Raw genomic sequence first — 11,448 nt, 5'->3', positions numbered from 1 at the left:
CCGCCTGCGCCACTCCGACTGCAGTGCCACTTGACATAGTGAGACTGACAGGCAGTCAGGCCTTGCCAAAGGCGCCATAGGAAGCTCCGCCCGACCCAGGGCTCAGACTCGGGCTCAGCCCCGGAAGACGGCGAACTCCGCTCCGCCCGACCCAGGGCTCGGACTCGGGCTAAAGCCCCGGAAGACGGCGAACTCCGCTCCGCCCGACCCAGGGCTCGGACTCGGGCTAAAGCCCCGGAAGACGGCGAACTCCGCTCCGCCCGACCCAGGGCTCGGACTCGGGCTAAAGCCCCGGAAGACGGCGAACTCCGCCCGACCCAGGGCTCGGACTCGGGCTAAGGCCCCTGAAGACGGCGAACTCCGCTCCGCCCGACCCAGGGCTCGGACTCGGGCTAAGGCCCCGGAAGACGGCGAACTCCGCTCCGCCCGACCCAGGGCTCGGACTCGGGCTAAATCCCCGGAAGACGGCGAACTCCGCTCCGCCCGACCTAGGGCTCGGACTCGGGCTAAAGCCCCGGAAGACGGCGAACTCCGCCCGACCCAGGGCTCGGACTCGGGCTAAGGCCCCGGAAGACGGCGAACTCCGCTCCGCCCGACCCAGGGCTCGGACTCGGGCTAAGGCCCCGGAAGACGGCGAACTCCGCTCCGCCCGACCCAGGGCTCGGACACGGGCTAAGGCCCCGGAAGACGGCGAACTCCGCTCCGCCCGACCCAGGGCTCGGACTCAGGCTAAGGCCCCGGAAGACGACGAACTCCGCTCCGCCCGACCCAGGGCTCGGACTCGGGCTCAGCCCCAGAAGACGACGAACTCCGCTTCGCCCGACCCCAGGGCTCGGACTCCGCCCTGGCCTCTACCGAACAACCTCCGCCTCGCCCGACCCAGGAGCTCGGGCTCGACCTCGGCCATGGAAGACAGATTCGACCCCGGCTTCGGAGGAGCCTCCACGTCGCCTGACCTAGGGCACAGGCCCGCCACGTCAACAGGAAGCGCCATCATCACTCTACCCCGAGCCGACTCGGGCCACAGAGAACAAGACCGGTGTCCCATCTGGCTAGCTCCGCCAGATAGGCAATGATGGCGCCCCGCTAGCCCAGTGACGACGGCGGCTCTCAGCTCCCTTACGGAAGCAGGGGGACGTCAGCAAGGACCCGACCGCTCCGACAACTGTCCCTCCGCCAGGCTCCGTTGCTCCTCCGACAGCCACGACATCCCACCAGCTGGGTGCCAAGATCTCTCCGGCTGCCACATTGGCATGTACTTAGGGCGCTAGCTCTCCCCCCGCTAGACACGTAGCACTCTGCTACACCCCCATTGTACACCTGGATCCTCTCCTTACGCCTATAAAAGGAAGGACCAGGGCCTTCTTAGAGAAGGTTGGCCGCGCGGGGACGAGGACGGGGCAGGCGCTCTCTTGGGGCCGCTCGCTTCCCTCACCCGCGTGGACGCTTGTAACCCCCTACTGCAAGCGCACCCGACCTGGGCGCGGAACGAACACGAAGGCCGCGGGATTTCCACCTCTCTCACGCCCGTCTCCGGCCACCTCGCTTCCCCCCTTCGCGCTCGCCCACGCGCTCGACCCATCTGGGCTGGGGCACGCGGCACACTCACTCGTCGGCCTGAGGGACCCCCCGGTCTCGAGACGCCGACAATTGGTACACAATCATATTATTGGTCTGCTTTACATTTATATGGTCCACATGGTTCAAACAATTTTTGTATGTAAAACATAATTATGTAGGGAGCCCAAACACGAGTCATATAATTGAGGTTATTTATGGCAAGACGCATAAGTACGACATGACAGTGAATTACAATAGCTGATTTGAAGTTGAAACAACGTACGAATGAAACGACACGTTTACATGGTGCCACGTCGAGCCCACAAATGCTCGACAAGATCATTTTGGAGTGAGCACGACCTATCTTGCCGTCGAAGATCAAAGTGGTTAATGACCCATTCCGCCCTTCCTTCTCCAATTATTTGAGATGCGTCTATGCCTGAAGTGTTATCTCCGAAATCAGTATTAGCAGCAAAAGGGCCTTCGTCTTCCACAATCATATTGTGCATGATGATGCAAGCTGTGATTATCTCTGTTAAACGATTGCGATCCCAACCATATGCTGGACCACGGAGCACCGCCCACCGTGCTTGAAGAACTCCGAAAGCACGCTCAATATCTTTTCGGCAACTCTCTTGCATTTGTGTGAAATAAACTTTCTTTTCCTCATACGGGTGTCTGATAGCTTTCACAAAAGTAGGCCAGTTGGGGTAAATACCATCAGCTAAGTAATATCCGAAGTTGTAAGCATGCCCATTTACTGTGTAATTGACTGGTGGCATTTGACCAGTTGTCAAAGGGTCGAAGACTGGTGATCGGTGCAGCACGTTAACGTCATTGTTTGTCCCTGGCATGCCAAAAAATGCATGCCAAATCCATAGATCATAAGTTGCTACGACCTCTAGTATCATGGACGCTCTACCATTTCGACCACAAAACTGACCACGCCAGGATGTAGGACAGTTCCGCCACTCCCAATGCATGCAATCTATGGAACCCAACATTCCAGGAAAACCCCTTGACTCGCTACTGTGCATGATACGTGTTATGTCAGCTTCATTAGGAGTCCGTAGATACCAGGCACTAAAATATTCTATGATTGCGCGACAAAAATGATGAAGACATTCTCTAGCTGTAGACTCCCCGATTTGAATGTACTCGTCTACCACATCAGAAGGTAACCCAAATGCAAGTATGCGAGTGCCGCACATACTTTTTGTAGGGGACCGAGTCCTGGCATGCCTGTTGCGTCAACCCTTTGTGTAAAGTATGTATCCTGCTGTTGAAGTCCTTGCAAAATGCGGAGAAACAGAGGCCTACTCATGCGAAACCTAAAGAAAAGAACATAGGATCGTGGTAAATACTATGGAATTATCATAACCTCTTAGAATTACATGATGTGCGTACCTTCTACGAAACACGTGCGATGGATACACCGGGTTCAGCCCGAAGTAGTGATGGTGGATAAGGTTTTCTCCAGCAAAATGATCCCTGCGAATGACGCGGCGAGGTAATCCGGACCGTCGTCGGTGAAGGCGTCTAGCCTCAATGTTGAGGGTAAGAAGATTAACAAGCAGAAGTGTTTCGTCGTCACTATCACTTAAATCCGAATCATGTTGCCTACGACTGGGAGACATTTGGAGCAACGGCTTACTTGTGAAACAAGTGGTATATGTAAGTACATATTTGAAGACAAACATTACATATATATAGACGAGAGAAATTTGGCTTCAGGGAGAAGCTACTGGCTTACGTCGGAAGCCAACCTTGGCTTACAACGTAAGTGAAACGTGGCTTTCGGTCGAAGACAAGCGTGGCTTCCTGTGTACGACTGAACGAGTATGATTCAAGCATAAGCGTGGTTAAATCATATTGCGTACAAATATTTGTGAAATTGTTATAACGGAGTACTATGGAGAAGTAAAGTTTGCCATTACGAAATTAATTTTAAACTGAAATCTTGTATTACATCTTTTCCGTAATTGAAAACAAACAAATAAAAATATTTTTTTTTCATTTTTTTTAAAACGAGCGCATAATGCCGAACGTATGAAAACATATAAAATAAATAGAAATTGAAGTTGGTTATGTTAGTTATATGGAAATGTATATTTAATGAGTAGAGGGATATATAGGGGAAAATTTAGGGGAACGGTTGTGAGACGAGTGAATATAGGAGAGAGAATTTTGCTGACGTGGCTATATAATAACATTTATGGGGAAAATTTAGGGAGAACAGTTGCAGATAGTGTCTCGGCCCAGGCCCAACTGTAGCGGGAGCGGAGAGCCGGTCCACGACCCGAGATGATCAGCTGGGCCCACCACTCCGGGAGAGCCAGACGCGCGCTGCCCACGGCAACTGCTGGCCTGCTGCTGCGCGCAGACGGGACGAGACGGGAGACGACAAGCGCGCACGTCCCAAAGCCAAACTCCCAGAGCGAGGAGGTGGAGGACGGACGGGAGGAGGAGAGGAGAGAGCCCACCACCCGCGACCGCGACCGCGACCTAACCCGGAGACCTCCCTAGGCTAGCTCCCCTCCCAGACCCCAGGCTCTCCCACCCACCTTTCCCCTCTCCCTCCCTCCTCCCCGTCCCACGCCGCCGCACCCCCGCCTGGCTGCTTGGGTGGCAATCGGCCGTAGAGGAGGAGGGTGTAGGAGCTTGATCCGGGCCACCTGCCCCCTGCGCCGTCGGGATGTACGTGCCGCCGCCGCCCACCGGCGGCGCCGGCGAGCAGCCTAGGGTTTACCAGGTCTGGCGGGGAAGCAACGTAAGGAATCTCTACCTGCCACCCTCCTTTTCTCTCCCCATCTGGCCGCAGTGGTCCGTGCGACGTTGATGGGATTGTAACTGCTGATTTCGCCCCGTACCTGCTGCTCGTGCTGCCCCGATTGTGCGGGCAATTGCTTGATTAGGGAATTTACTTATTTACGGGCCTGCTCCATGTTGCTGCAGTAGCTCCTGTTCTGCAAGTCCCGATATGCAGGGTGGAACAGAAGGGAAGGGTGGGGATTTTGTGTGCTTTCATAATATTATGTTTTTGGCACATTGAATAGTCACTGCTAGTAGCTCAGGCCATGGACGGTTCTGTCAACTCTTAGCTTCCTTTGAAATGTAGGTCCTTATTATAAAGCACACACGTAGTTATACCCATAGTCACATAAAACCGAGATTAAGGCAGTGAGACCCTTGTCCTAGATACTCTGGTTATTTTCGAATGTGCCTTAAAAACCTCTCGCAAATAACGTTACCACATTCCTCAACCCTGTTGACTCATCAACTTTTGTGACTATGAGGACCGGGCATAGCCTGGGTGGCTAGCGCTGTTGTAGCACAGCCAGCCGGGCCGAGTTCGATTCCCAGAATCAACCCGTGTCCCTCACCTTGGGGTTTTTTCCTCTTTATACACGCAAAAGCGTTCAGTGGTATTGCGTGTTTCCCATGCACTTGAGAGGTCTAGCCTTCTCAGTCCCTTTCTAATGCACGTTGTGTTGGACGCCCACGGAGTGTGTGTTCGTGTAGTGTGGTGTGTGTCCGTGGCGTCCTTGTATCCTATAAAAAAACTTTTGTGACTATGGTTTACCCATTCACTAATATAGCTATTACTACCCTATCGTTGTGATAAGCTTTCAGAGTCATGATGTACGTATTGTTTTTAGTTATATGAGAGGAATTATTCTTTGAGTGAATTCAGTTGGGATTGTTTTGTACCGGACTACCGGTACACCATCTGTGATTTAACGATGACATCGGCCTGTAATGTATACATTGGATCTTCATTATAGTGCCTAGCTTGTAGGGATTTGAAACGTCTTATGAGGCTTTTTTGGTGAAAAATGGAATTGACATCTAGACAAAAGTATCAAGCTATAGGATGAAGCCTGCAACTTGAAAAGCTCAATTTGGGTCACTGTTTCTTAGTGGTCATGTGAACTCTAATCAACCTTTGTTGTACCTTGATCCCTTCGTCAGCATATTGCCAGCGCCAGCAATTAGAAACAAAAAAATAAGCAGATAACCGACTGCACGATCCAGGCAGGTATGAGACACATGAGTTCACTGGATTGGGGCACGTCCATCGGAATCGGAAGTCTATGGATGCATACCTATTCTGTTTTATACGCTTCAAATCTTCTGTTGCAGTTGTATACATTTTCCTTGATCATTTCATTTGGCATTGTTTGAAATTGACCCATGCGTCTACCGTGGAATCAATAGTTTTCTGGCTATGCTAGTATTTTTATGAGTGGTGGTGGCATCATGATGTATTTATATTTGTTTGATTCCATGTACTTTTGGCTTGAAAGTATGTGTTTTCACAAGTTTAAAAATATACTTGTGTATCTTTCATAGCTCAATTGCATCCTGCAACCCTTATCAAGCTTAACTGGGAAGAGATTTTTTCCCTTTATTTTGGGTTCTCAACCCTTGCTAGATGATCATCCCATTGCCAGAATGCGCATATACTTTTCTGAAGAAAATCTGAATTTTGTGCAAACAAGTATTTCATATTTACTGCGTTTTCTTGCAAGTATGTTTTTTGGGCTTCGTTGATGGCTTTTCACATTTGCGTCTTTGCCGTTTGCAGGAATTCTTCTTGCAGGGAAGATTCATATTTGGGCCTGATGTGAGATCTGTGTTTCTCACTATGTTCCTCATCATCGCACCAGTGGTTGTCTTCTGTGTGTTCGTCGCAAGGCATCTCATAAATGATTTCCCCGATAGCTGGGGAATCTCAGTGATGGTAGTAGTGGTTGTCTTCACTGTTTATGTAAGCATACTACTGCATTGCTAATTCACATAATTACTACTTACCTTAAGAAATTGATTGTTAGCCATTACTTCTCCCCTAAAAAACAATTTTCATGTGCTTGCTTATCTGCACATTTGTCATTAAGCTTGTACTTACTATTTTCAAGGGAATCTGCACTTTGTAAGTGTATGTATAGCTGAACATGTTTTCTTTTACCAGGATTTGACGCTGCTTCTTTGTACCTCTGGTAGAGATCCTGGTATAATACCTCGGAATACTCATCCTCCTGAACCTGAATCCATTGATGGGATCAATGATACAGGTGTTCAGACTCCACAACAATTTCGTTTGCCTCGCACAAAGGAAGTTGTTGTAAATGGGATCAGTGTACGGGTAAAATACTGTGATACTTGCATGTTGTACCGACCACCTCGATGCTCACACTGTTCCATTTGCAATAACTGTGTGGAACGGTTTGATCATCACTGTCCATGGGTCGGCCAGTGCATAGGACTGGTAAGTTACACAAGATTACTAGGTGTTTCATAGGCGTCCTCATATTACTTGAATTGATATTTAGAGCTACTATTTCTGGGTACATTTTTTTTGAATGTTGACTAACTTTCTATTTTGTTAAGACTGACCATCAATGTATTTGTGCAGCGTAATTATCGGTTCTTCTATATGTTTGTATCCTCGACAACATTGCTCTGCCTGTATGTATTTGCCTTCTGTTGGGTGTATGTGATCAAGATTAGAGCAGCTGAGCACTTGTCAATTTGGAAGGCCTTGTTGAAGACACCAGCATCAATTGTTCTGATTATCTACTGTTTTCTTTGTGTATGGTTTGTGGGTGGTTTATCTGTCTTCCATTTGTACCTGATGGGCACTAACCAGGTAGGTCCAACATTGATTCCAGTTCTTAATTTCTTATGTCATTGATGCTGCAACTGCAGTTCAGTAGCTTAATCCTTCACCCATTTTTCCTTGTAGACAACATACGAGAATTTCAGGTATCGCTATGACCGGCGCGATAATCCATATAACAGAGGTACTCTGAACAATTTTCTAGAGATATTCTGCACCGCTATCCCCCCTTCGAAGAACAATTTCCGGGCAAGGGTGACAGTAGAGCAAGGGCTGCAGCAAACACGCTCACAGTCTAGGGGTTTCATGAGCCCCAGCATGGGCAAGCCAACCATCGGAGAGCTTGAGATGGGCAGGAAGCCAGTAGTACCTTGGGACGAGCCAAGGACGGCAGCTGATATCAGGGACTTGGAAGCAGGGTTCGGGGGCATGTTTGACGAGAAAGAGGGCAGAGTAGCCCACGCATCCCCAGATCTGAGCAGAGATCTCCCAGCAGAGTTTGTGGAAGGGCGAACTGGCATGCACTCGAGGCAGTCAAGTTGGGTTCAGAGAGGAGGCGATGCGAGTGAAGCGTCGGCGCTGCAAATGGCTACTGTCCATACCGCCGAAGATAGCAACCATGTCCCCTGGAGTGGCACACGTTAGCCTGACAAAAAGGCGGGGGAAAAAAAAAAGGAGAGGAACTACGGTGTGTTTCGGTTGTGTCTCGAGGTGGGTGCTGGTGGCGATGTCGTCTCGAAGTGAACTGCCATGTGTTTATTACCACGTGTGCCAGGGCAAGGCCCTGGATCATTTTGTAATCCGAAACACAAGCTTGCTGCTGTAGTCTCATCTCATGCCTGGTAGATCACCAGATCCCTGCTGTGGTTGTTTTTTTTTTGTTTTTGGTTTGGCTTGTTTTGTTTTGCTTGTTTGTCTGTTTGGGTGTGTGTTTCAACAAAATGAAGTAGCCGACGAGCCTAAGCTCCCGACAGGTCTGGATAATGTATATGTATATAACTATATTATTAGCAGGTTGCGACGAATGCTGTGCTTGGTTTGCCACAACGCTGCTGTGCTTTGGGTGAAAGCACCTGGAAACTTGGTATGTATGCTCGGCATTGTTGCATCGCAGATCTAGGTATACCTGCTAGCGTACAGGAATCATATTATGCTCGGGAATTGGTTAGGAATTTTTTTTGCAGGATATGAAGATAGGGTCTGAAAAGTGCAAGACCACGAATGCAATGTTGGCACATCGCACAAGCGGAAGGAATTGCTGCGGATTGAACAAAAGGGAGATGGAGGGAGCTGCTGAAACCCAAGTGGCACCGGCACGTTGTTGAATGTGCTGAGGGCATGCCGCATGGCCCATGCGCCGTAGCAGATCCTGAAGTCGCAGTGCTACTGTGTCAGTAGCAGCATCAGCATGCATTCCCGTCCCGCCGGTTGTTTGTCTCTCCACTCCAAATCCTCTGCGGATGGCTTCGTCGCGTGGGCGGTGGGCGCCTGGCCGGGTGAGCGGCTCGAGCGCGGGCTGCTGCTGACGGCGCTGGGTTTACCCAAGCACAGCAAGTCAGCAGCCGCGGCGAGCCAGCAAGAGCTCCACGGCGATCGAGCCGGCTGGGTGTCGGGTGCCGGGAGTACAGCGAGCCATCGTAGCAGGCTGCAGGCCTGTGTGACTCCAAGCAGGTCTAGTAGCAACTACCAACTAGCACCGCGCGCGCGCGTGCATGCATGCTCCCGTAGCACTAAGCTAGACAGCTAGTATTGCTAGCTGTTGCGTTGCATTGTGCACTGCAGCAGCAGATTAAGGGGGTGTTTGGTTGCTCCTGCTAAAGTTTAGTCCGGGTCACATCAAGCGTTTGATTTTTAAATAGGAGTATAAAATATAGACCCAATCAACTGGACTAGATTCGTCTCGTCTTTTAATCTTCGGCTGACAAATTAGTTTTATAATTCGACTACATTTAATACCCGGAACGGAGGTTTAAATATTCGATGGGACAGGAGCTAAATTTTAGCGGGGTGTAACCAAACACCCCGTAAGCTACATGAACGACGGCAGGACCGACGACACCATTGTGTCAATGACGATAGATCAGTTGCGTTGCGTTGGTGCCTGGTGGGGCCGGGTGACCCTGGCCCGCGGCCCGGGCGGCAGTGGTGGTGCAGTCGATCACGACCTGATGGGCCATCGATCGGATAGGTGTAGGTGGGTACGGGTGGGAGTGGGACCGATCGAGCTAGACTAGATAGGTCGCATGGCCTACCAGGCTACCAGCTACGTCCATGGTACTGCCACCGGATCATCAGAGCACGTCCGGCCGGCCGACGTACGTACGAGTACGATCCACGGTGCTAGCTGCCACCAGCAGTGCACGCAAGATACTCGATCATATCGTCGTCGTCGATGTACCTTGCAGTGTACCTGGCGATATATATGCATGCATGCATGGATATCCAGAATACATGCATGCATGGATTGATGGATCAGGGATGGCACACACCCACCATATATATCCAGATACATGGTGCCCTCCAGCTTGCGATGCAATAGTAACAAAACAACAAGGTTAACCCACGACCACGACGATGGATCGCGACAGGAACTAGAGCAGCAAGTTCCTTGCTGGGCCCACACGCGGCCCATACATACGCATCCAATTTACCCCGCTACCTTCCGTCACCCCTTCAACAGGGAATATTCTTGTTTCGATCCACACGCGCCTACCAGCCAAGCAGAATCGAGAGCAGAGCAAATGGCCCAGGAGGCCCAGGATTACCTTCTTCTCACAAGAGAAGGGAACACAACAGGAAAGGAGTGGCCGATACGTCACTGTTACTCATGGAAGCGAGCAGCCTTTGAGGCAAATGCGAACAGTTTTTTCCCTACTCACGAGGGTCCCTCTTTCTCCAATCCTTTTCAATATAGTCAGTGAATATGTTGACGATCCTCTTTTTAATGACGAAGGAAGATAACCAATTCGAAGACGTGGTTTCTCACTTAGTAGATGGGAGACTTTTTATTCTTTAATATGCTGATGATACCATTGTTTTTTATGGATGGCAGCTTGCATCATGCACGTAACGTGCTAATACTAACTGCTTTTTAGCAAATGTCCAGCTTGAAAATCTATTTTCACGAAAGCAAGTTTTTTTTCTATGGATTAGCTAAGGATTATGAACAGAATTACTCTCGCCTTTTTTGGTTGCGGGATCGGTTCGTTACCTTCTAGATACCTTGGGATTCCATTGACCCACCGTAGGTTACGGGATAGCAAATGGCAGTGTGTCATTGATAGATTTGAGAAAAAAGATTAAGTACCTAGAAAGTTAAACTTCTTTCTTCTGGTGGACGTCTAGTTCTACTTAATTCAGTATTAAGTAGTATTCCTATATTTATGATGTCCTTTTTTGAGGTGACTGTGGGGGTGTTACAACATCTAGATGCCATATGTTCTCGTTTCTATGGGCAAGGTAGCAATTTCAAAAAGAAATATATACTGGCAAAGTAGAATACTATTTGTCAATCTAAGGAGATTGGATGATTGGGGCTTGCCAACCTATCCATTAATAACATTTGCTTACTCATTTTGTGGGGACAAGGATGGGCATTTCTATGGCCTTGTCAACCCAAGGATGTGCATTTCACATTTGGGGGGGATAAGGATGGGCATTTCTCATTTCTCATTTGGGGGGACAAGGATGGACATTTCTCAATTCGCTCAATGTACTCTCTTTTAATGAATACGCCCCCTACAAATCGTAATATGCTGCTATGGAAACTTAAACTCACTTTAAAAATTAAAATTTTCTTGTGGTATTTATGTAGGGGAGTTACTCTCACCACGGATAATTTAGTTAAACAGGTGGAAAGGTAGTATGAAATGCAATTTTTGTAATCAAAATGAGAGTATGCAACATATTTTTTTATTGTTACCTTGCTAGAAATATTTGGATAATTATCTAATTTGCTCTAAATATAGAGAGAACCATAAGTATTAACCATATTTGGGCAATTAGGTTGCTAATAAGAATGCCGCATATAGAAAAAACTCCTAATTGGAGTGGGGGCATTGTTTTGGTCTATTTAACTTTGTCGCAATGATGATGTTTTTAATTTAAAACCAAAACCATCAATCATGCATGTTCTTTTCAGAGGAACATACGAAAGACTCAGTTTTTGGAGACCGTTGCAAAAAGAAGAAGCTCACCAAAAGAGGTCCTTGCAATATATCAAGCCTTAACCCTTAAAGATGGTAGCTATGGAGATCTTTGCAAGCCAT

The 11,448-nt window shown here is 48.8% G+C and overlaps 1 protein-coding gene across 1 annotated transcript; it reads left to right on the top strand.

Moving 5' to 3' along the window:
• Window positions 1–4,004: 4,004 nt before the first annotated feature.
• LOC100274096 (uncharacterized) lies at window positions 4,005–8,203 on the top strand. The gene is made up of 5 exons (NM_001148475.1): window positions 4,005–4,330; window positions 6,149–6,331; window positions 6,533–6,829; window positions 6,977–7,210; window positions 7,307–8,203. The coding sequence occupies exons 1-5, from the start codon at window positions 4,256–4,258 to the stop codon at window positions 7,823–7,825; spliced, it is 1,308 nt and encodes a 435-aa protein (NP_001141947.1). The 5' UTR covers window positions 4,005–4,255; the 3' UTR covers window positions 7,826–8,203.
• The last annotated feature ends 3,245 nt before the right edge of the window (window positions 8,204–11,448 follow it).

Source organism: Zea mays, chromosome 1 (assembly GCF_902167145.1).
Source record: "Zea mays cultivar B73 chromosome 1, Zm-B73-REFERENCE-NAM-5.0, whole genome shotgun sequence".
In the NCBI taxonomy this organism is placed as follows: Eukaryota; Viridiplantae; Streptophyta; class Magnoliopsida; order Poales; family Poaceae; genus Zea; species Zea mays.
This window is presented reverse-complemented; position numbering and strand designations above follow the sequence as displayed.

Bases quoted from the DNA above. Each gene is read 5' to 3' on its own strand.
- LOC100274096 (NM_001148475.1), top strand. From the start codon at position 4,256: ATGTACGTGCCGCCGCCGCCCACCGGCGGCGCCGGCGAGCAGCCTAGG. The intron at 6,332-6,532 runs GTAAGCATACTA...TTCTTTTACCAG, and splicing joins TGGTTGTCTTCACTGTTTAT to GATTTGACGCTGCTTCTTTG. The intron at 6,830-6,976 runs GTAAGTTACACA...GTATTTGTGCAG, and splicing joins TCGGCCAGTGCATAGGACTG to CGTAATTATCGGTTCTTCTA.